This window comes from Pleurodeles waltl, chromosome 11 (genome assembly GCF_031143425.1).
Source record: "Pleurodeles waltl isolate 20211129_DDA chromosome 11, aPleWal1.hap1.20221129, whole genome shotgun sequence".
NCBI classification, from domain to species: Eukaryota; Metazoa; Chordata; class Amphibia; order Caudata; family Salamandridae; genus Pleurodeles; species Pleurodeles waltl.
Window position 1 is genome coordinate 881,118,447 of NC_090450.1, and position 25,084 is coordinate 881,143,530.

General features: G+C 47.8%; 2 protein-coding genes across 4 annotated transcripts in view; one reads left to right on the forward strand and one right to left on the reverse strand.

The window, feature by feature from the left end:
* The window catches only part of USP30 (ubiquitin specific peptidase 30), a 461,500-nt gene that overhangs the window by 101,830 nt on the left and 334,586 nt on the right, over positions 1 to 25,084 (reverse strand). Inside the window, exon 13 of one of the 2 annotated variants that reach the window (XM_069214766.1) lies at positions 19,292 to 20,753. The exons of the other annotated variant lie outside the window; for it this stretch is intronic. Coding sequence (XP_069070867.1) covers positions 20,558 to 20,753 — 196 coding nt within the window. The 3' untranslated portion in view covers positions 19,292 to 20,557. Of the gene's footprint in view, positions 1 to 19,291; positions 20,754 to 25,084 lie in introns of those variants that run through there. 2 annotated transcript variants of the gene reach the window in all.
* The window catches only part of ALKBH2 (alkB homolog 2, alpha-ketoglutarate dependent dioxygenase), a 108,141-nt gene that overhangs the window by 78,330 nt on the left and 4,727 nt on the right, over positions 1 to 25,084 (forward strand). Inside the window, exon 4 of one of the 2 annotated variants that reach the window (XM_069214771.1) lies at positions 10,857 to 11,140. The exons of the other annotated variant lie outside the window; for it this stretch is intronic. Coding sequence (XP_069070872.1) covers positions 10,857 to 10,863 — 7 coding nt within the window. The 3' untranslated portion in view covers positions 10,864 to 11,140. Of the gene's footprint in view, positions 1 to 10,856; positions 11,141 to 25,084 lie in introns of those variants that run through there. 2 annotated transcript variants of the gene reach the window in all.

Here is a 25,084-nt window from a genome sequence, read left to right on the forward strand (position 1 = left end):
AGAAAGTAGCCAAGATAAATATGGGTCTTTCTATATCAAACGAAGGATCTATTAATACAAAGGTCTCATGGAAAGAGTATTACTTACACCTAGATCCCTGTAATTGTCCAGATTTTTTTTTCTTATCAAGAACTCCCTCTACTCACGAGGTTAAGTCCGCCCTGGTAATACCATTTTACCAGGATGGGGTGAGGAAGCTTATGGTGAGCATACCACATTATGTGGGTGAGGCCTCACCATCCCGAAAAAATGGATCTGGTCTTTCTGTCTAGGGATATTTAATACGGAATACACCGTTATTACGCACTCTCTTGACACACCATACTCCTTGTGATTAAATGCCCCATATCCAGTCCTGAAAGGGTTGGATTATCATTCCCTTACATACTGTTTGCTAAAATGAAAAACATGCTGCCGACTGGAGCAGACAGGTTTTTGGATCCATCTTGCTCCTGCTAAAGCATGGTTAAAATGCAGGCAAAGAAGTTAAGTTGCTCACTCCAAAGTCTGTAAGCCAACTGAAAATGAACATGTTAGCATCCAGTGATGAAAGGTGACCATGGCCTTAGACTTCCCATTGTTGAGTATACTATCCATAAACCCACAGTTGTCTACAAAGGTATACACTAGAAGATGTAAGCTATTCCCATTAGTGGCTAGTAGGACCACTACTTTGTCTAACTTCAACTTACAAACATGAGCATCCTTATTGTGGATGCATTCCGTTTTATGCCATGTATAGCTTTCTTATTTCACTGCAAGCCCTCAGCATGACAGAAAGATAATCCTAGACTAGGTCTTAGCGAATATATTGCATGTTATTATTGTTAGCTGTGTAACTATCTGTTCCTGGGCTCTATGAAAAGTACTGCATAATCTTATGTACTCTGCCTAGCATGCATGCTGCAACAGTATAAATATGGTTTGTTGTCTGGATTGTGATTCCATTCAAGTGAGTGGTGCAGCTATGCAGCGAGCGTATATGTATGTATGTCTGGAAACCCTAGGCCTCCATCTAATTTGACACAACACTTAGTCACCCTAGCCACCCTTGGGGATTTGTTGCCCCAGTCAAACCTAGACATTTTAGTATGGATGTGGGCCAGTGTAGATTTAGAAATTGGGAAAGGAAGGGTCTGGAGAACATATAGGAGGTGCGGTAGGAAGTTCACCTTGAGACAGTTGAGTCTGCCCAACCAGGACATCTCCAGCCTGCCCCAACAGTAAAGGTCCTTAAATAAAGCAGTTAGCAAGGGAGGGATATTGCCCTGATACAGGGCCGCAGTGTTTGAAATGAGTTGGATGCCGAGATAAGTGATACTGTGTGTTGTCCATTGAAATATTGAAATCCCGCCTGTTGTGCGTGTTGTTCTAGGGCACCCCGTGCATCGCCCACTCCCATGTCCTGAGATTTTGCAAAATGTATCTTAAAGCCAGAGACTGCAGAAAAAGCATTGAGTTCCTTCATTAATGCCTGTATAGAGGTTGACGGATGGGTGAGGAAGCATAGAACATCATCTGCAAATAAGGCCAATTTGTGATCGGTCTCCCACCCTAATGCCCTGAATGCCGGGGTTATTCTGAATCCTAGCCAACAAGGATTCCATAGAAAGCACAAAAATAGAGTGTGAAACGGGGAAGACTTGGTGGGTCCCCTTGTAAGGGGGATGACTGGGGAAATATGCCATTAATTTAAGTTTTGTTCTAAGTCGACAAACATTGGCTTGAATGTAAGTTAACAAATTGGGGCCTATGTGGAATTTAGCCAGGAGTTTAAAGAGGTAAGTCCAGTCCACCCTGTTGAACGTTTTCTCTGCGTCCAAAGAAAGGAGGAGCAGGGGTTGGTGGGTGCGTTCTGCTACCTCCATGAGGGCTACAGCAAACATGTGTTGCCATTGGCTTGATGATTTTGTATGAAACCTGATTGCTGTGGGGTTATCATGCTGGGCAAGGCATGTTGGAGGCGTTAAACCAGGATAAACGTAAAGATCTTGACGTTGTAATTAAGGAGGGCAATGGGGCGATATGATGTAGAGCTAGTGGGAGGTTTATTCGTCTTAAGGAGCAAAGTAATGTGGGAGTCCATCATAGTATCAGTGACTGATCCTGTGGTCAAGAAATGGTTGAAGACTCATGCTAGGGGTTCAGCTAGGATGTGGACAAAGGCTTTGTGAAATGTAGCCAGAAACCCATCGGGCCGGGCGCTTTCCGCGCAGGTAGCCCAGTGATGACCAGTCTAACCTCTTCGGGGCTAATTTCAAACTCAAGTTGTAACAAGTCCTCCCTGCAATCAGGGGGATCGTATCTGTCCAAATAGGCATCCTGCAAATGCTCAGACGGGGCTTGAGACTGGTATAGGGCTGAGTAGTAATCATAAAAGACCTGCATTATATCTGGGATGAAGTGGAAAGGGCGGCCCTCCTCATCACGAACCTCGTGGATTTGATTGCGTGTGGAATGGAGGCATATTTTGTGTGCTAATAATCTATCCGGTTTGTCCCTCTGCTCGTGGTATGTCTGGCCAATATATAGGAGTTTTTTTAGCTTCCTCTTTCATTAGGAGGTGTTCTAGTTCTCCCCTGCTGTTACAGAGGTCCCTCATAGTACGGGCTGTACCCAGAAGTTTGTGGCGCGTTTCTGCTCCTAATAGGTTAGTTTTTAATAGTCTGTGCAGCTGAGCTGTTAGTTCGAACACAGCGTATGGCATATTTATTTGCCACGTACTTAAGGGTCGCAGGAGACACGTCTTCAGTGTTGTTTTTGGTTTTAAAAAAAGTGTTCTAGGGTGTCTTTGATCCTGTTGCGAAGTGAGGGGTCACCAAACGCCATTTCATTTAACACCCAGGGATAAGGGAATGGGTGTGGGGGGGGGCATCCAGCCCTATATCTAAGCGCACAGCTGTATGGTCTGATAGGACTTTAACTTCAGTCGTGGAATCAAGGATCCACAGGACCAGCGTGCCCGAGACCAAAAAGTAGTCAATGCGTTAGTGCATTTTGTAGACGTTAGAGTAGAATGTGTAGTTGCGCTCTCGGTGATGAAGGTGTCTCCAAACGTCAATCTGGGAAAGATCTGACATGCCCTGGAGCAGGACGGCAGATATGTGCCCCCGCCAAGTAACGCTCAGGATCTATCAATGCATGGATTGAGTGTAGCGTTGAGACCCCCTCCCAAATAATGGTGCCACGTGCAAAATGAGAAGGGGTGGGGAATAGCTCTGTAAAGAAAGAGGTGCCGTCAGTGGTGGGGCCGTAGACTGATATCAAAGTGGTTAGGGAGGAGCCCTAGAGACCCCTGACACCCACCTGGCAGCCCTCTGCGTCCCTATGAGTAGCCTCTAGTTGGAACGAGAGCCCTCTGCGGAACAACAGTGCCACCCCCCATGTTTTAGATGTGTGGAATGAGTGAAATTGTGTAGGGTACCAATATGATCGTAGATGTTTAGTGTCGACTCTGAGGAGATATGTCTCTTGTTGGAAGGTGACATCGACCTCCCGTCGACGGAGCCAATTAGTCAGCGCCCTGCGTTTTATGGGTAAATTGAGACCCTGGACATTTAAGTAACTAATTTAAGTGTCATAAGTAAAACAGATAGGAAGCACCATCCTTAGTTAAAAGGGCACTAGGGGCACTCCATGTCTTTCAGTAGCTAAACTAGCATAATTGTGTCAATGTGTCGAACAACAAAAGAACACACAGATATAAAACATTTTTAAAAAAAGAAACGGAAGCGGCCTAATTCGTCAATATGAAGGGCCCAGACTCGTCCCTATGCAAGTGAAGACCGCGTGGGTCAAAATGAAAACAGTAAAAAAAATGGCAGAGTATAGAGAAAATCTCCTAGCCAAGAGGAGAAAATAGAGGTTAGGAGGCATGTTCCGCTGCCAAATGTAGTAATCTGTCCCAGGACCCCCCACGAGCCCAACCATCAGGCAGGGGTATCATCATCGGAGGAGGCTCGCTGGTGGACCTGTGCCTCTGTCTTTCGCTGCTTAAGGGCTTTTTTCTTTTTGTTTTTATTGTTTGGATATTGCCATCCTTTCCCCCTGTCCACCATGGTAAGCGCCGAAGCCCCAGGGGAAGCCTCCCTGTCTCGTGAAGGTGAAATGTCGAGTGTCTCGCCAGCCTCCTCAGGAGTACGTGCCACCACTCATTTATCATAGATGAAGAGGAGGCCTGTGTGTTCAATCTAATAGCACCAGTTGGTCACAGTTCAGACCCAAGATTGGGTGAAGAGAGCCTGGGTGTGAGTCTCGAGATCTGATGTGGAGACCGCTGCACTAATTCCCCTGACGCATATATTGTTATGCCTGGAACGATTCTCCAGGCCATCTAGTTTATCTTGCAAAAGGCTATAGTTTGTTTCGAGTTTCTCAACACGTGTTGTGTGATCTCCGACAACTGACTGGGGGAAGAGGCTCACCCCACTGTGACCGGGTGGCAAGGTCCGGCTTCTGAAGCATATCTTTTATCGACGTGTTCTGGTTTTTTTTAGCATGGTTGGCCACCATTTCCTATAAAGAGCCTACGTCCGGACGTCACTGTCACCAGACGAGGGTTGTAAGAACACTTGGGATGGCAAGGCCCACTTAGTCAACTCGCCAGTAGTGCTCTGGGGGAGAATCAGTAGCAGCGATGTCTCTCTGAGGACAGGGATGTCTGACAGAAACCCCCTCTGGCAGCAATCCTGTGGCAGAGTAATTATGAGGTGTTATATATCGTGGCCAAGTATTATTAAAAGCACAGATGAGCCACAGTGCTGCCGTTAGAAACAGTGGGGGTCCATGGATAGCCGCATGCCATGGGAGCCCGTAGAAGTGCAGTGGATATGCCCAAAATCAGCGTAGCTTCCAAACTCTCAGGGCCAGAGAGAAAAGCCCCCACAAAGGCTACAAACTAGGGGGCATGTCACCTCGGACAAGCTGCCATCCACCTCCTGGCCCCCGAGACAAGAAGGAAATGAACATAGTCTTTGTTAGGGCCCAGGGTCAACCACTGCAGCTTGGGTGGGCACCATCAACGGGCGGCTCTCCAAAGGAAATGCGCCGGGGAAGGCAGCCGGGGGCAGGCACAAGTCAGTCTTGATACACCGCTGCCGGAGAATGCAGGGCCCGGCAAGCTAGCGGGGCACCAGAGGGCACAGCCATACCTCGGTTCCTTCGGGCTCCAGGCAGCCCCGCTGTGCCCAAGTCGTCTTCCTACCCTATCACACCGCCGGACTAAAACCCTTCCCCGACCACCCCCGGCAGCCAGCAATCACCTCCAAATGCAACAAAGAGCAGGCCGCACGCATCTGGACCCCTCTCCAGCGGCCTGCTCCCTCGCCGCCAATGCCCCTGCCCAACAATTCTATGTCAGGACCGGAGGCTCAGATTATGCTTCTCTTTCCATGCTTTATTTTCAACAGCAGCCAATGAACATCATGGAAAGTAAAAAACTACATCACCCAATATTAGTTATAACACGTGATCAACCATAGAGGAGGAAGCCTATAAAGTGTTGAATCACACCAAGTCACTCCTCTTTCTTTGCTGCTTCGCAGCCAGATAAGTGTGATATTTTTCTTACTATTTTACTTTGTGTTAGGAGCGGGCTTTTCCCCTCCTTATAAGCGTCCATGGACGCTTCTTAATTCGTGGAGTGGGAGCAAGGGAGCAGGACTCGCGCTCCTTGCGCAGTCCTTGTCATGCCGTGGAGATGTTTTGTCTAAATTTAACTTTATTAAATTTTACGATCCGCGCTCTGCGTGAGCGCGTTTTATGGGACCCACGTTGGTTCGCCCCTTCTCTCAGTTTCTAGCCGCGTGTGTGCCTCTCTCTTCGTCTTCTTTAATCGCATGCTGCCGGCCGCGTTAATTTGCCTTCCCGGGCCCTTTGAGGATTCCTCACGCTTGACGGAGCGTGTAAGCGAATCGCTTCTTACCAGGAGTCCGTCCTTTTTTGTGCTCGGGCCGAGCGCTTGTCAATTTCCCTTGGGTCGGTTCTTCCGGCCTGCGCTCGATCGGAGCGCTAGGAGGCTATCTTTGACGCTCATCGGAGCGTTGATTAAATTCCTCTTCCCGGTCCCTCAGCGCTCTTCGCGGAGCGCATTTTGGAGTCAATCCAATAATCTTTAATTGTTTGATTATCGTTTGGGGGTATTTCAGAGGCACTGCCTCCAAGACTTTCAACGCATCTGCGCCATTTGACCCCTCGTTAAGAGGATATTTTTTTCTGAGGCTCTGCCTTGTATTTTCTAAGTGCTACAGCACTTTTATCCCCTACATCTCCACAGGCTCAGCTCCCACTACGCCCCGGTGCTTGAACACTGGGGTTGTAACAATTCTTATTCAGGCTGGGCCTGGTTTAAAGGACATTAACCCTTCAGGGCAGCTCCCTCCACATCTGAATTTGTTGTAATTTGTTTCTGCCCTGATTTACTTATTATTGGTATTACTGTTCCTCGAGAGCTACCTTTTTGCTGTTTTTCATTATGGCTGGTTATGATGACCAAGCAGAGGACTTGTACTATTTTGATGATACTTCTGGCTCTTTTGACCAGGATTTGGTGTATGCTCTTGATGCGGGGATGCGTCATTCAGTCAGTCAGGCCTTGGTTCAGGCCATTCAGCCTATTAAGCATCATCTCTTGGGTCTGGTCGATCAACAAACTTGGACAGCGCCCGTAGGCGCCCCCACATTGGGAGACCCTTCCTTTTCAGCAGATTCGCAATCTGCAAAACAAACATCTAACCCGCATGCTGCGGATTTCCAATCCCTGTTAAGGAACATGGCGAAAGAGCATGATTACAATGCGGGATCGCTAAAGAAAGCTGTGGATGCCCCAGCTTCTTCCTCCGCTTCATCTGATCACTCTTCCGAGCGGGAGGACGCTCCTCCACGTAAACGCAAGAAGAAAGCACACCACCAGGAGGCCCCTACCCCTAAGGTGTTGACTTTCGAACCAGAGGACATCGTGCACCCCAGATCTTCTTTGTGGTTACAACCCCCTGAGGTGGCAGATTATGTCGAAGCCCATATCAGACACGGGTTTGATAAAGATATTCGATCTAGATTAAGGTGTGAGTGCCCCAGACCAGATTTTCCCTCTAAGGTTACAGAGACACCAGAGTTAGATCCTACCCTTGTTACGTTCCTTAAAAAATCAGCCAAGGATCCTAAGAAGGGTATTGATCGCGCCTGGCGTGGATGTCAAGACAAACTTTTAGACGTCTCCGGACCTCTAACCAAGATTCTGGAATTGGCCTTTCAAGCCAAAGAGTCGGGCGATCCCATTAACCCGGATATTCTTGTGGGTTGGGCTCAGAGAGCTCTATGTTTCTTGGGCAATGCTAATTGCGCTATCTCATCTGAACGACGCAGATCGGTCTTGATGAAACTAGACCCCAAACTGGCAGACCTCGCTGCCTCAGAATCGGGCCCCGTGGCTCAGGGTCTACTCTTTGGTTCTCCATTCATGAAGGAACTGGCGAAATTCGTATCCACCTACGCCAGTCTGGACAAGGCACAAGGATCCATTCGGAGAGTGCTGCGTCCACTTTTTCGAGGGGCCGGACGCTACAGAGGGCGTGCCTTCGGCCGTTTTAATCAGCAAAGCCCCTATCGTGGATCCTTCCATCAAGGAAGAGGGGGCTACTAGAGTTACGACCCCTCCTCGTCTACCTTCTACCCATCAAGGCCGAGGTATGGTCGAGGCAGATTCCGCAGAGGAAAAGCCAGGGGACAACAATCTTTCTCCCAGGACTCGGGAGCCACAGGTGAGCTTTATCTTGAGTTCAGAAGTAATGTTGGGGGGCAGAACTCAGAGGTTTTTGGAGAATTGGCATCTAATCTCAGCAGATGCTTGGGTCTTAGAGACCGTACAGGGGTTCAAAATGGAATTTTATGAGACTCCTTATCAAACATGCCTTCCCAAGCAGGGATATTTTTCCCATCAAGAACACAGTCTTATTTCCGCAGAAATTGCGGCTCTGCTCAAGAAGGGTGCAGTTATCAAGGCTCCCCTTCACCCTTCAGGGTTTGTCAGTCCAGTCTTTCTAGTAGACAAAAAAGGGGGCGGCTCCCGCCTAGTTCTAAATTTAAAGGACTTCAACGGTTTTTTGCTTTATCGTCATTTCAAAATGGAAGGTATCCATTTACTAAGAGATGTTCTCCAAGAGGGGGACTGGTTAGTTCGATTAGATCTAAAGGATGCTTACTTGACCATTCCTATTTTTCCTCCACATCAGAGGTTCCTTCAGTTCTATTGGGAGACCGATTATTACGAGTACAAGGTCCTCCCCTTTGGCCTGTCCTCGGCCCCTTGGTGTTTCACGAAGGTCATGCGTCCAGTAGTAGAATTCCTTCGCTCCCAAAGGGTCAGACTTATTGTGTATCTAGACGACATCTTAATCATGGCCCAAGATCGGGATCTCTTGTTAGACCACCTCAATTGGTCAGTGTCTCTCCTCCAGAATCTGGGTTTCATAATCAATGCTCAGAAATCTGTCCTGGTCCCCTCACATCAGATAGACTTTCTGGGGTTCCAGATAGACTCATTACGGTCGCTTCTGATTCTTCCTTCGGGGAAGATCCGGTCAATCAAGAGAGAATTGAAGTCTCTATTATCCAGACAGACTGTTTCCTTGAGAGCGATTGCTAGCATGGTGGGCCTGCTATCTTCTTCGATTCAGGCAATCTTCCCGGGTCCTTTGCATTACCGGGCCCTTCAACGTCTGAATATTTCTCATCTTCAGAAGGGTCTCAGTTATGCAGATCAGGTTCCCTTGTCGGAGGAGTCCCGTGCGGAGATGCATTGGTGGCTCGATCATATGGAGGCCTGGAACGGCAGAGCCATATTCAGCTCTCTCCCGGATGTAGTGATAGAGTCCGACGCCAGCCGCTGGGGCTGGGGAGCCCGGTGCGGTTCAGTATCCACGGGGGGCAGATGGTCCAATTCGTAGTTGAATCTCCACATAAATTGCTTGGAACTCCTAGCAGGCGCTTTTGCAATCAGGAGTCTTTCCCCCATCAGGGCGAATTGTTGTATTCTTCTTCGCATGGACAATATCTCGGCAGTGAGATATGTCAACAAGTTGGGGGGAACTCGTTCACGCATTCTGGCAGAAATAGCCAAGGAATTCTGGCACTTTTGCCTTCAGCACAGGATATCTGTGGTGGCGGAGTACCTTCCGGGATCCAGCAACTTAGTGGCCGATTGGAACTCTCGTCACCTGAGAGACTTCAGCGATTGGAGGTTACACCCCAGAGTTTTCCGGACTCTGTCTGCGAAGTGGGGTCCTTTTTCGATAGATCTGTTCGCATCTCGCCTCAATCAGCAGATGAAGCGTTTCTTCAGTTGGAGGCCAGATCCAGAGGCATCAAAGACGGATGCGTTCCTTCAGGACTGGTCGCAGGAGCGGAGTTATGCATTTCCTCCTTTCTTGATGATCCCCAGGGTTTTGACCCAGATCAGGCGTCAACAAGCAGAGTTAGTTCTGGTGACGCCTCTTTGGAGATCGCAAGCTTGGTTTCGGATAGCAGTGGAACTGAGTTGCGACCATCCGATCCTTCTCCCATTTCGAGAGAATCTCCTCCAGGACCCTCAGGGTCTGCTACATCCATTGATCCTGTCAGGCAAGCTATCCCTGATGGCGTGGCGTCTTTCAGGCAAAGATGGGTCATCCCAGGACTTTCGCAGGAGTCTTCCGACTTCATCGCAGGTTCTTGGTCCTTAGTACTCACAAGAGATACGCTTCGGCATGGAAGCGATGGAGTACTTGGTGTAGTTCTAGGAGTGCAGCTCCTTCTTCGGCAGGTGTCTGTTTGGTCCTGAATTTCCTTTCCTCCTTAGCGGCTTCAGGTTTGGCTTACCGTTCTATCAATAATTACAGGTCCGGAATTTCAGCAGGGCATTTGCCAGTAGAGGGTAAACCCATCGGTGAGTCCCCTATTGTGTGTAAATTAATGAGGGGTATCAGGTTAGCTAATCCTACTCGTCCTCGCTATTCGTCCCTTTGGGATGTTAATGTTGTTCTTAGATTTTTAGAATCCTGGCCGGCTAATAGATATTTATCTAGGAAACAGTTATCGGCTAAACTCACCATGTTATTGTGTTTGATATCATGTAAGAGGGTGTCAGATGTTAGAGCTCTAGATCTAGTGGGGAGAGTTTTTCCTCCTGAAGGAGTTTCCTTCGCTATTTCGCGTAGGACCAAATGCAATTTGAAGTCAGTGACTTACCCTTGTTTTGTGGACAATCCCAAGCTTTGTGTGGTTCAGTGTCTTAAAGCTTACGAGGTAAGTACAGAAGAATTTCGTTCTGATATGGGGGGTCAATTACTCATTTCATTAGTTAAACTATATCACCCTGTTTCCTCAGCCACTCTCACTAGATGGATGCGTTGGTTGCTGAGTGAAGCAGGTGTTGATGTTTCTAAATTTGGGGCACATTCTGCCAGAGGAGCTATGGCATCAAAGTCTTTGATTTTAGGTTCTCGTTTAGAGGACATTTTAAAGGCAGCAGATTGGTCTTCGCCTTCTACGTTTAAAACTTTTTATTATAAACCTATTGTGGATATAGCATCTGTTGTGGTGAATCAGCTTTGAACAAGCATAATCTGAGCCGCCGGTCCTGACATAGAATAAAAAAAATTCTAGCATTCGCACTAAGAATGTTTCAATTCTATTAAGGACACGGAGGCAAGGATTATCCCACCGCACTGTATATATATGATGTCAGAATGTCATGGTAAATTTGTTGATTTCATGTGCAAAAAATTACTGTACGTCAGTGCTATCCCACCCTATTGTTTAATTATATAAGTATTTCTTATGCTATTCAGTTTTTATGGCCTGGAGTTTTTCATTTTTTCTAGGAAATGATGAGAAGTAATGCGATCTACCACGATTTCGTTCTTCTTCCAGTCAAGTGGGCTGCTGTTCGTCTCTTTCAAGATTTCGTTTTCAAGTTGATTAAGACTTTGGATTTTCTTTTACGATTTGGATTTTGTTGTTGATATTGAATTTTGAATTTTGGACAAAGAAAGAGGAGTGACTTGGTGTGATTCAACACTTTATAGGCTTCCTCCTCTATGGTTGATCACGTGTTATAACTAATATTGGGTGATGTAGTTTTTTTACTTTCCATGATGTTCATTGGCTGCTGTTGAAAATAAAGCATGGAAAGAGAAGCATAATCCTCGCCTCCGTGTCCTTAATAGAATTGAAAAATTCTTAGCGCGAATGCTAGAATTTTTTTTTATTCCATCCCTGATCAGCGAGCACAAGCGGTCTGCCCCGTGAGGCCTGCTAGCAGCCCACAAGATGGCTGCTGTGCCTCGTGCCGCAACCCCCTCTCTCCTCCTCATGGGGCCCGCTGAGGAGTACCGAGAGAAGGAGAACTTCAGGAGGCAACTTCAGGAGCTTCAGGAGTCAACTTCAGGCTTCATTGTGAGGATGTCAGAAGGAACGGGCTCTCACTACGGGCCAACGATTACAGAGGGGAAAGGGTGTGCCAAGCGGGAGCTCAGTGGAAACCCATCTTGCTGAGTCTCCGCCTTGGCCATGCCCTCTCTTAAAGTGTATTTACAAATAGTGGGAATCTGTAGTATTTTTGTAGGGTAGGACCTGCGAGCAGACTACTAGTGTCTTAAATCAAGTTCATTTGAAATATGAGGGATCAAAAAATCCTTGTGAATTTGTGAGATTGTGTTATAAATCACTTAGTGGCCGTTGTGTGCTAGAAAGTCTTATTTTTTTGGGAGAGCTCGTGTGAAAAGCAAGATATAACTGAACCAACTCAATGGCCAACCCCACCCCTATAAAGTGGAAGCCCGCCACATTATAGTGGAAGCTGCCAATACTGTACGTGCCTTCGGGTACTGCCAAATAAATAGTGACATTGATTATTCAGACTTTTAATAGAAATAATTGGGAACAAGAAGGGTAACAGCATGGAAGTATAACCATTTTAATAATATAGGATCTACTCTGGATCATCAATGGAAGTCATTTCCATTTTTTCAGACTTTCTCAATTTCTTGGTTTATGCTCCATCGTGTCTGACCTTCAAGATTGTAGGTGTTAGGGCCGTACCTCTTATTACCGCTTTTAAACAACACCACACAATGTTAAGAGGCCGAGTCCTTTTTATTTGCACAATACAGTGCAGTTACATTTGTCATCTTTGCATGATATGTTGATTCATCAAGACGATTTCTATTAAAAGTTAATAGCTGACAGACTGGCGATCTTTCACGGTGATCCTTCAAAGTTGCCCCTATTTTATGAGTAAGGTCAATGAATTATGGTCAGAGACCGCTAGACGATGAATCTATAACACAGCTTGAGTGACACTCTGTGATGCAGAAATACATATATTCTAGAACAAGGTTTATGTAGGGCTGATGAGAATGTAAAACCCATTTGAGTTGAAATAGTACCCAACATCAGATATGCCTACAGCTGACATAACATGTAGTAGGACAGGCACAGAGGTCTGTATCTGCATGTCTGAATAGTGGCCTGTAAAATCCTAGCTGGGTAGGATAGTACAATTAATATCACCACAGAAAATTAATAGCTTTCCCAGGTAATTAATTCCAGCAGCAGATTCTCATACATCCCTGGATCTTCAATGTTTGCTGCATGTATGCTACAGATCTTAAGATGGGTAGAATCGCTGGAGATCCTGAAAAGTATCCAACAGACATTTGGGATCTCTATTCATTCTCTGGAATAAAAAGTAGGGCTACCACTTAGCGTGGAGTGTCTCTTATGATGTTGTGATGTGATGTATATAGCCTATTTGTCCCAGTTTCCCTGCTTCATACCTAGTGTGTGTCTCCTGGAGGCAGATGTGCCTGGGTGCTAAATCTGTGATGTCCTCCCTAACAGGGTTCATTATATGTTTGGACGAAGACCATTCATATTCCGCATGAGTATTATCATGCCTTTTGAAGTCAAAGATCTATGCTGAGCCATAGATTTCATGTACAAAACTCTGAAAAAAACATTTTGTAATTTATACATCTTTGCATTTTTTTAAATGCATCCTGTTTGTACCCTTAACACCTTCTCACTCTCCCCCTTCATCCTCTCCCCTCACCATTTCAAAAGGAAAAAAGACTGCTCTTGTGCCCAGCAGATCAAAGGTCTTTGAAAAAACAGTGTGATCCACCATCTCTTACCCTATTATGGAGAAATATGGCCTGAAACAGCAGTGAGGCTGGGGCCTCAATGAGAGAATATGAATAAAGACCTCCTCCTCCCAATTAGGAAAGATAAAGGAAAAAACAAAGATAAGAAGAGAGATCAAGACAGGTACAAAAAATTGGAAAATAATTTAGGTGCAAAGTTTTCTTGGATCGGTCATTATCAGAGAGGCTTCTTTTAGTCCAAGACTTGAGCAGAGACTTTGCATGTTCCTCTGATGAACACAAGACTGTGTTCGCTGTATAATTTTAAATTAAGCTAGTTCTTAAAAAAAAAAGACATGTCCTAAAGGATTGAAAGCTTGGAGTCAACTGGTAGGGTTCCCAGTGAAGCTGAAAAGTATAATGGCGCAAATCAGAATGAATGAAGAAGTATATGTGCTGTCTTTCACTGGGTTATATGATGTTCTCCCTGATATACTAATTGTTGGAAGCTCAAGTTACCAATGTATTGGAGGATGGCCTGTGTATTAATAGGTCTTGGTTGCCCTTTTGTTTCTGAAAGGGAAAGTGCTAAGCTTGTTAAACTTGGCAACCTAAGTCCCATTCTAGGTCTTGAAAGGCATTCTGGAAAAGTCAGACAATAAATCCTCGAGTATCATCACCTTCAGCTCCTTCTTTAATTCCCAGTACCTGTAAATTATTGTGGCATATGTGATTTTCCATGTCTTCCAGCATATCCAGAACTTCCTGAGATGTTCTGCTGTGCTTGTTGATGCTGTTTGAAACTGTGTTGTGGAGTCTGCAATCTCTGCTATTTGTGAGCCAATGAGTACCGTTGTTTAAATAGCTTGCGTACCACAGCTTACATTTTAATATTAGCCATAGATGAAGAAGCAGTATCTTTTTTGTGCTCTTCTCGATTAGTGCATATCATGTTTTGTATAGAAGTCAGTGATGACTCCATTTGATGCTGACCAGAGATGATGGGCCAGCTTTAGAGAGTAGCTCCCATTCTTTTTTTGACCCAAACCAAATGGTCTTTGCTGTGAGGGTAAAACAGTGATCAGCGTGATCCCATTGTAGAGCCGCTTTTTCTTTCTTATTTTCATCGCTGTCCCTCACATTTTCGCTTCCTAATGAGGCTGAAGCTTGAACATGTCTGGCTAAATGCCCTATGTTTATCCATGAGTTCTCCCCAGGAGAATGCACTGTTAGCATGATTCATTACATCATCTGGGCTGATTATGTCAGTTTCAGACTCTGAATCAGCTTCTGAGCTCCAACACATCTGACAGGGCAAAAAAGGCTTCTTGTGACATGGCTTTTTGTGACCAGGACTGTTCACTAGTCAGTGTATGAGGCTGAGTGCTCTTGCCTTTGTTTGCTTTCCAACAGCAATGAACAGTTAGTTTTGAAGTGGGTAAACAACAGATTGTCTTGGGAGCTGAGAGCAATACTCTGCTTTGTTCAGTTGAGTTCCTTCCGCTGAAAGCCAAGATGTCTGTGTTAGGCAAATTTGTTGCACTAGCCACGACGGCTGGATACGTATGTGTACCAGTAGTTCTATCTCCTGTAGGCAAGATGGCAGATGATTCATCTACAGGCTTCTAAACTGAGCGCCCGCTACCTACCCACTCTGGTTGCGCAGTTACCTACTCTGGTGGAATCTGCCTACCAGGCTCCTTAGTAAAACAGTCCTCAGGACAGAGTGCCCAAGCTATATACAGAGTCCATTCCCTGCCCCTGGCTCTGTAGTCTGTGGAGGTGAGAGTGGCTGCTTCTTGAGTAGCGCAGGGAGTATGAGAGGTTCATGCTTCAAGCCTTGGGCTTCCTGCATTTCTTCTCGAAAAAAGCCATGATCCTTATGTTGCTCTTTTCCAAGTCTCTGTGAGTGCAGTTTTTACACCACAGACCCCCCTTTAGTGGGCAGAGGATTTTGGTGTTGTCCTCGCTCTACCACATTTGCCTTAGGAAGTTAGTTGTCTGGGATCAAAGTCCCATGCTCAGTTTGATCATTGAGGTTTGGACTTTTGAGTCCCATCGCCTAACATTGTACAAAAAAGTCACTTTCTTATTCAAAACTATTTTATTGAATTGTATAATGTCACTGAATGACGTGGCAGTAGGATACAATATAAACACAGTACAGTGAGTGTTACAGAAATTGAGCCCGATTCATAAAGAGCCTCCGCACTTGTGACAGAGGCTCCACAGTCGTGCTGGGATCTCCACACTGTAGTTAATTCATAGTTGAGATCCCGCCACAAGTGCAGAGGCCCTTTCTGAATCTGGCCCATTGACTTGGCCCTATGGAATTCACAAAACACTCAGAAATGTAGCCAAAAATCAGGTATGATCTGGAAAGAAAAACGAAGATTAAGGGCATGGAGGAATATTTATCAGAAGTCACAGCACAGTAAGTCATGGACTGGTATACTGGATGACCCCTGACCTGATTTAAGGCCATGTTTCACTCTACACGCTGCGCAGCTCCTCCTGTCTGCCTCCGTGCCCTGCCCTCGCTGCTGCTATGAGTTCGAGGCCCTCCACCACTCACAGGCACCCGCCTGCGCCTCATCCCTGGTGTCTTGTGGTTGCCGTAAGTATTGTGTGCCTGTCCTGTAATTTGTCTTTGTGTTATTTGTGCCATTTTTCCTGTTTTTGTGCCTTTTTCTGTTCTCGGACTCTGTTTTGAGCCTTTCCTCGTCTTATGCCCATTTCGCCATTTTTTTTCTTGCTCTTCCCGTTCCTGCTGCTGCGTCGCCTGCGGCCCGCCCCCCTTGCGCCGCCATTTGCTCACCGCTCCCTGCCTCCCACCTCCCAGCTGCTCCTCCGAGAGGCATGCCCATCTGCGTCCGTCCACGCCTGGACCTCGTCTAGCGCCAGTCCCCCTGTCCCACGCGCCCCCCATGCCGCCAGATGCAATTACACTGCCAAAGAACTCCACGTGCTCAACCCTGGCCGCCCCACCGTCTGTGCCCAGACCTCCCCAAGGTACACCCAAGGACCCTTCTCCTGCTGGATGTGCAACTTCACCTGCGCCCAAGCCACCAAGCACCACAACAACTGCACCCATAACAACCACCGCAGCTGCATCCTCCTCAACACCCGCTCTGTCCACAAGCACACCGTAGAACTCTGGGACCTGCTCACCTCAACCTCCCCAGACATCACCTTCCTCACCGAAACCTGGATGAACCCCTCCTCGGAACCCGATATCGCCATAGCCATCCATGAAGGCTACAAAATCACCCGAAGAGACCGCACCAACAAACCAGAAGGAGGAATCGCCATAGTCCACAGGAGCACCATCAGGATCTCAACGAACACCCATGACACCCTCGATGCCGCCGAACACTTGCACTTCCAGATTTACGTCAACGTCAACACCACCCTGACGGGAACCCTTGTCTACAGACCCCCCGGCCCCCGTCCACAGTTATGCAATGCCATCGCCGACACAATCAGGGCCCACGCCCTCGCCTCCACGGACTACATGCATCTAGGCGACCTGAATTTTCACCTGGAGAACACCGACGACAGCAACTCCTCAGCCCTGCTCGACAGCCTTGGTCTCAAACAACTCATCTCAACGCCCACCCACTCAGCCAGCCACACACTCGACCCCATCTTCGCCACCAGCAGCCACATCACCTTCACCCATACTACCGAACTCCACTGGACCGACCACCGCTGTGTCCACTTCTCCTTCCAGAAACCCACCGCTCACCACCACCAACAACTGACCCCTCACCGCAGCTGGAACAAGATCTCAAAGGACCAACTGATCTCCGCCCTCGCCCCCCAACACCAGCAACCCCAACACCACCGCCCTCAACCTCAAACAATGGCTAGACGACTGCGCCAACACCCTCGCTCCACTTAGGAAATTAACCAACACCCGCACCAGCAAAAAAGCACCCTGGTTCACCGCAGACCTTCAGGCCTCCAAGCGGGAGTGCCGGAAAACCGGGAAGATCTGGCGCCAAGAACAAACAGAGAGCAACCACGCCGTCCTCAAGACTGCCATCGGCAAGCATCACCAGCTCATCCGGACCACCAAAAGATCATTCTACAAAGAACGAATCGACATCAACACACAAAACAGCAAGGACCTCTTCAGCATCATCAAAGAACTCACCAACCCCAAGTCCTGCACCGCCGCTCCCCCGCGCTCGCAAGACCTCCGTGACTCCCTTGCCACCTTTTTTCACTGCAAGATCACGGACATCCACTGCAGAGTCGCCTCCCCGATCCACACGACCACCGCTGCCAACGCACCCAACCACACCAACCTCCTGAGTGCCTGGACCCACACCAACGACGAGGACACGACCATGAGCACCATCCACTCCGGATCACCTGCCGACCCCAGCCCTCACCATGTCTTCAATAAAGCCAGCCAAATCATCACCCCCCCAGCTTCGTACCATCATCAACAGCTCCTTCGAGACCGCCACCTTTCCTGGAGAGCTGGAAACACGGCAAAGTCAACGCCCTGCTCAAAAAACCCAAGGCAGACCCCGAAGACCTCAAGAATTACCGACCCACCTCCCTACTCCCCTTCCCAGCGAAGGTCATCGAGAAGATAGTCAACAGCCAACTATCACGCTTCCTGGAGGACAGCATCCTGCTCAACATCTCCCAATCCGGCTTCAGCGAGAACCACAGCACCGAGACCGCTCTCATTGCTGCTACTGATGACATCAGAATCATGCTCAACAAAGGTAAAACCGTGGCTGTCATCCTCCTTGACCTCTCGGCAGCCTTCGACACCGTCTGTCACCACACACTTCGCACATGCCTCCACGACGCTGGAATCCACCACAACTGGACTGGATCACATCCTTCCTCTCCGGCAGAACTCAGAGAGTCCGCCTCCCTCTGTCCCTGTCAAAAGCCACAAAGACCATCTGCGGAGTACCACGAGGATCCTCTCTCAGCCCTACCCTTTTCAACGTCTACATGGCGCCGCTCGCCAACATCATCCGATCCCACGGTCTTAAGATCGTCGCCTACGCGGACGACACACAACTGATCCTCTCACTCATGAAGGACCCCGCTACCGCCAAGACCAACCTCCACAGTGGACTTCACGCCATCGCCAACTGGATGGAGGTAAGCTGCCTCAAACTGAACTCGGATAAGACCTAGATCGTCATCCTCTGCTCCAACAAATCAGCATGGGACGACTCCTGGTGGCCTGCCACTCTAGGAGCCGCTCTAACTCCCACCACCCACGCACGCATCCTCGGCTTCATACTGGACTCATCGCTCACTATGACCCAGCAAGTCAACGCCATCTCATCCTCATGTTTCAACACCTTCTGCATACTTCGCAAGACCTTCAGATGGATCCCCATTGAAACCAGAAGGACGATCACCCATGCCCTCGTCAGCAGCAGACTGGACTACGGCAACGCACTCTACGCGGGAACAACGGCCAAACTTCAGAGAAAACTTCAGCGCATTCACGACTCATCCTTAACCTCCCTTGCCACAAACACATCTCAGCCCACCTCAGGGACCTCCACTGGCTCCCGGTCAACAAAAGGATCATCTTCAAACTCTTGATCCACGCTCACAAGGCTCTCTACGACGCCGGCCCTGCCTACCTCAACGACCGTCTCAACTTCCACATCCCGACACGCCAGCTCTGCTCTGCCAACCTCGCCCTCGCCACCGTCCCCTGCATCCACCATACCACAACCGGCGGCAGATCCTTCTCCCACCTCACCTCCAAGACCTGGAACTCCCTCCCCGTCAACCTACGTCTCCTGACCTTCAGGAAGCGTCTCAAGACCTTGCTATTCGAGCAGTAGCACCCCCCCCCCCAGCGCCTTGAGAACCTATCTGGTGAGTAGCTCTTAAAAAATGGTTGATTGATTGATTGATTGATCTTCAAGTTGGTTTTTCACTAGCCATAAAGTTGTCTAGAATATTCCAGATTGATTTTCTCCAAGCTTTTCAAGGAGAAAATGGCAAAGAAAATATTATCTGGACCTCTAATAAATGAAATGCGTTCTATCCAGGTAGCGAACCTAACATTGGTGGCATTTTCCAGTTTATAAGGTCTAATTTACATGCTTTAGTGAGTAGTATGTGTAAAAGATGTCTGTCCACTTCATGAATAATTCAGGTGTCAAAGGGAACTGTTAGTAATAATGTAAATTCGTTTATTGGGTGATTTTGGAATAGTGATTTAATTAAGTCAGATTTCTCTCTAGAATATTTTAGAGTGGAGCAGTAACATAGCAAATGCAGTAGATCGCCATTGTTATTGGAACAGGCAGGACCTTTTCTAAGGTTCAATTTGTGTAGTCACTTTTAAAATGCAGAGCATCAACCTGATATGGATCTGAGCTGAGCACGGCGAAAGCCGCACATATCGGTGTTCTTCCAGCCAACAGACTACCGAAAAAAAGAGCAGGTAAATCACATCGAATGTATTCAACATTTAAACTGATTAAGAGCATTTCAAAAGCGTCCCGAATCGTCCCTGATTTTAATATTTGCAGTCTTGGTCGTTTAGCTTCTTCACAGGGCGAGGGGAGTGCGAGTAGGCCCTCAGCCTCACTGCATCTGTCTACCACCATGCCGCCATCTTTTCCAAATCTGAGTTCATTTTCATGGAAAATGGTTTTGCATGAAAATGCTTTCCCCTCTGTGGAAAACATTGATGCACCATTCAAGACATTTACAACACCCACACCTTATTTATTTAAGTGGAATCAGTGTCTTATCAACGTATGGGAAACAAAAGTGCAACAAATAGTGATTGAATAACGCTGTTATGAGCTAAATCGCGGCTGATTACTTTTAAACATATTTACCTGCGTTGGAATAAACGTCTGAACTTACGGTAACGTTATTCTTTCTTATAGTTTTTTTTTGTGACGCCCTCATTCAAGGGCAAATGTTCTCCAAAGTATATAATAATACGTTATCCTGAATAGGATAGTGAAAAGCACCTTTGAAAGAACAATATACGACAGGGTGGAAAATAGCTACCTAGAAAGCTAAATGAAAGCTATTTGTGTTAAGAGAAAAACATTTTCCGGAAATCTTTAATCAACAAAAACCCCAATAACCATTGTTAATAGGTTAGCAAAACTACATTTGAGAAAGTTAAAAACTATCAGTAGAAAGAGGAGTCATGTAATATCAAAGTTATGGGGGATGGGGAAAACATTATAAAAACAAGTTAAGAAATATTAAGTGCAACAAAATGAACATAGTGGCAACCCACTTCTGCACTACTGGAGAAGGGGGCAACCCTCCCCCAAACTCTTGCCAGAAAAAAACACAGACCACGTCTCCCATTCCTATCGTCCTCCTGCTTTGTAAATTAATACCAACTTTACTGAAGTAGCACCATAAAAATTTTCCTTTTAAAACTATAAAACCATGTATTGGTTTCATCACCTCGCACGGATCATTGAGGCACTTAGCAGTCTTAATACTCCCACATTAAAAGCACGTTTTTGACGTTGAAAGTGTGCCTCGGTGTTAAGTGCAAAGATTGTATTACGCATGTTTTTATTTCTCATGATGACCGTTATCTGGGTGTCTTTTCGGCGGTGTTCTGACAGGTTACCGTTGAGAGTCACTTCAGAACTGCAGAAAAATAGGGACAGATATAGCAAAAATTAGCAAAACCCCACAAAGTTAAAACTCTGTTTTTTGCTACATTGTGAAGCAGTAGTCCCCACGAAACACACATGTAGGTGTTACTTGACTAAAGAGGTGTTTTAAGAGTATGTGGTAGAAAATATGCAATTGTAACAAATCGCGCTATTGGTGAAATCCCATAGATGCGATTTTGTGATTCATAATTACGAATATACAAGCAGCGATTCCAGTAAGTACGTATGTATATTTGACTCATCCATATGAAAAGCTTTGTGAATGCGTCCGTTTTCTTACGATAATGGCATTACTCCTAGTCCTACTCCCTCGCCTTCCTTTAAACCAATGAGGCTTCCTGCCTCCCTCTAGACCCTCCCTTCTCCTTTTAACCCCCCCCCCCTACAACCTCCTGTACAAAAACCAAGTCCAAGGAGCAACTCAGACTGTCCGTACAGGGGGGGCGGGACGGAACGGAAAGGAAGGCGAGGGAGTAGGACTAGGAGTAATGCCATTATCGTAAGAAAATGGACGCATTACCTCCCATCCCTCCCTCGCCTTCCTTTAAACCAATGAGACATAGCAAGAAACACACAGGAGAAGGACATTGAGTTGCACACAATTTATTAGAAGCACACAGACCACCAAGATCCCACCCCATTACCTCATAGAGGATAAGACCCGGTGACCTAACACCGACTCCAAACCACCCAAGTCCGCCAGCCTATAATGCCGAACAAAGGTTGAGGGAGAGGCCCAAGTGTGGCGGCCCTGCAAATCTCCACCACTGAAGTCCCCTGAAGCTCCGCCACCGTAGCCGCCATACCCCTGGTAGAACGGCCCTGAATCCCCGGGGGGGGTGAACCACCCCTTTCAAGGAATATGCCAACAGAATCAAAGACCTCACCCACCGATTCAATGACACCGTGGAAGGCTTTTCCCCCTTACAGGCCGGACCGAAATTTACAAACAGCGAATCACCTTTACGGAAAGGAGCCACCACACTCAGATACAGCAACAATGCCCTGCGCACATCTAAAGAATGTAAACGAACCTCCTCATCCGAGGAGGGATTTGGACAAAATGATGGAAGGATGACCTCCTGACGAGCATGGAAAGAAGAATTAACTTTCGGAACAAAAGAAGGAACCAGAACCACCCGATCCTGAAAACCTCTACAAAAAGGAAAAGAACAGGCCAAGGCCCCCAATTCCCCTAAACGGCGGGCCGAATTAATGGCCACCAAAAAGAACGTTTTCAAAGACAGATGGCACAAATCACAGTCCCCCAGTGGTTCAAAAGGGGCAGCAGTCAACGCATCCAAAACTAAAGACAGATCCCAGGAAGGAAAAGAACGTACAGGGCGAGGAAACAAATTAAGAAGCCCCTGAAAAAATCTAGGCATCAAATGACCCTCATCTTGTAGATTACGCCAAGGACCCCTAAACGCCTGAATAGCCGCCCACTGCACCCGCAGAGAAGCCACCTACAATCCCAATTGTGCACCATCCTGTAAAAACTGCATCACCTCAAATATAGACGAGCAGGTAGGATCCAAATTATGCCTGAAGCACCAAGAAGAAAACACCTTCCACTGCCTACCATATGAAAGTAAAGTGGAACGCCGTCTGGAAGCCAGCAAAGTAGAACTCAAAGCCACTGGTACCCCCAGACCCGTCAAACCCCGGCGTTCAACTTCCAGGCCGTCAAGTGTAACCTCCTCAATGACCCCATCGAGAGGCAAGGAAACTCCAGCGGAGACGGACAAAGAGGAAGAGGCCACATCTGGCCGGATGCCATCAGCTGCAGCAACGGAAGCCAATTCGCCCTCGGCCAATGGGGCGCAATCAAGATAACCCTGGCCCCCAGATGCCTCACCCTCGACAGAAAAGACCGGATCAGCTGAAACGGCGGGAAGGCGTACAACAAGCCCCTTGGCCAAGGACACGACATCCCGTCCACCTCCCAAGCCAGAGGACACCGAAACCGGGAGCAGAAGCGACTGAGTTTCACATTCTCCGGGGACGCAAACACATCCAACACCGGAAGACCCCAGAGACGAACAAGAAGAAGAAACAGCGACCTCCGGAGGGAGAAAAGCTGTGAGGAAGGAAGATCCGCCCGAACATTGATCACCCCCCAAATGTACGTAGCTCGGAGAGAAGGAACTCATTCCTGAGCCCTGGCCAGACTGAACAAGGCCCTCGACCTGGTCCCCCCCTGTCGGTTGACATAAGCCTTGGCTACTAAGTTGTCTGTCCGAATAAGAACCGCAACCCCCTTCAGGGACACCTGGAAATGAATCAGAGCCAACAACACTGCTTTTAACCAATTCAACGACTGATTGGCCTCCAGCGGGGACCAAAATCCCTGAATCTGTGCTGACCCCATCCAAGCACCCCATCCTGAGAGGCTGGCATCCGTTGTTACCACCACTGGGCTCTGAGGAGACAAAGACACCCCTACCCGAAGATGATCGGACCCCAACCACCATCTCAACTCCCTGCGAATTAATCCTGACCCTGGAATCCTGGTCTTCAGAGAACCAGACCCTGGTGTCCACCTTTTCAGGAACCAGTTCATCAAGCAAAGACGATGAAATCGCGCCCAAGGGATCAGAAATATCACCAACGCCAAATGACCTTGCAGACGTAACCACAGAAGCGCCAGGGGGGCAGGCTGCAACACGACCTCCCTCACCCTGGACTGAAGCGCACCTAACCTCTTTTCCGACACCGTCACCAAACCGAGAAGAGTCCGAAACCGAGCCCCTAGAAAAACCATATCTTGGGACGGGACCAAATGTGACTTCTCCCAGTTGATCAAAAACCCGTGGTTTTGCAGGACCACCAGCACCCGGGCCACCTGCCTCTGTAACAGGACCGGCGATGGAGCATGTATCAAGATTTCGTCTAGATACGGATGAATAAACACCCCCTCTGAATGCAGCAAAGCCACCAGGGGGGCCAGCACCTTCGTAAAAATCCAGGGAGAAGACTTGAGGCCGAAAGGCAGCACACAAAACTGATAATGATCCTGACCCACAGCAAACGTCAGGAACCACTGAGAAGTCCTTGCCACAGGCACATGTAGGTATGCATCCTGCAGATCCAGAGACACCAGAAAGTCCCCCTGACTGACCATTGGAAAAATAGTCTGAATTGACAGCATGCGGAAATGCACCGTCCTGATCCAAGCATTCAACCCTTTTAGATTGAGCACAGGCCGAAAACCCCCTGACACCTTCTGAACTAGAAACAAGACAGAATAAATGCCCTGACCCCTTTCTTCTAGAGGAACGTGGTAAATGGCCCCTTTTAAAAGCAAGTCCCGGACTCTGTCCAATAATGCCTCTCTCCGTGCCCTGACCGCAGGCAAAGGAGTGGGACGCACCCCCCGAATCTGGAGGCCCCACAACGAAATCGATGACGTAACCATCGGCCACAATGTCCAGCACCCAATGATCGCTGACACTCACCTGCCACGCTGAAAGAAAGTGTTTCAGCCGTCCCCCAACCTGCCCTATGCCAGGCCCACAGTGATTGTCAGGACCCCTTCTTGAACCCCACCCCCGGTTCGAAGGAGCGTCCCTCTTAGGGGAAAAACGTGGCTGAAAACGACGTTTCCTGAAAGAAAAAGATTTTGCATCCATCTTGGGAGAAGAACGAGAATGCTTCTTCCACCCTTTGCCAGAAGCAGATCCCCCTTTATAAGGTAAGGCGTGCTTCCTTTCCTTAAACGCCTTGGACAGCATTGAAGGCAATTGATCTCCAAACAAGCTACGACCTTCAAAGGGCAGTCTCAGGAGGGCAGACTTCTCCCCAGGATCGGCCTTCTAGGACCGCAACCAGAGAGACCTCCGGGCCCCAATCAAAGCCCCAGATGCCAGAGCCGAAGTACGGACCACATCTGATGATACATACGCCAGCAACCTGGCCTGCTGCTCCATACCAGCCAGGAGTTCAGAGCACTCCGCACCTTCCTGAACAGCCACTGCAAGCTTATCAAAGTCTTGTACCAATGACTGGGCTGCATAAGCAGAATATATACCTGCTCTCAGGGCCAGATTCTCAGCCGCAAAAGCCCTCTTGAGCCCCGAATCCACCTTACGGTCCGTGGTATCAGTAGGCACACAATCCTCCGCATTGACCGCCGTCTTGCCAATCAGGGTAGCCAAAATTGAATCCAGGCGAACAGAGGAAGGCAGAACATCTTCCCCTTCTAGCAAATGAAGTTTCTGAAGGAAACGTGGAACCTGAGCTTTATCCACATCCTTCCATTCACGAAACACCATATCCTTCACAGGACCCTGAAAAGGCATG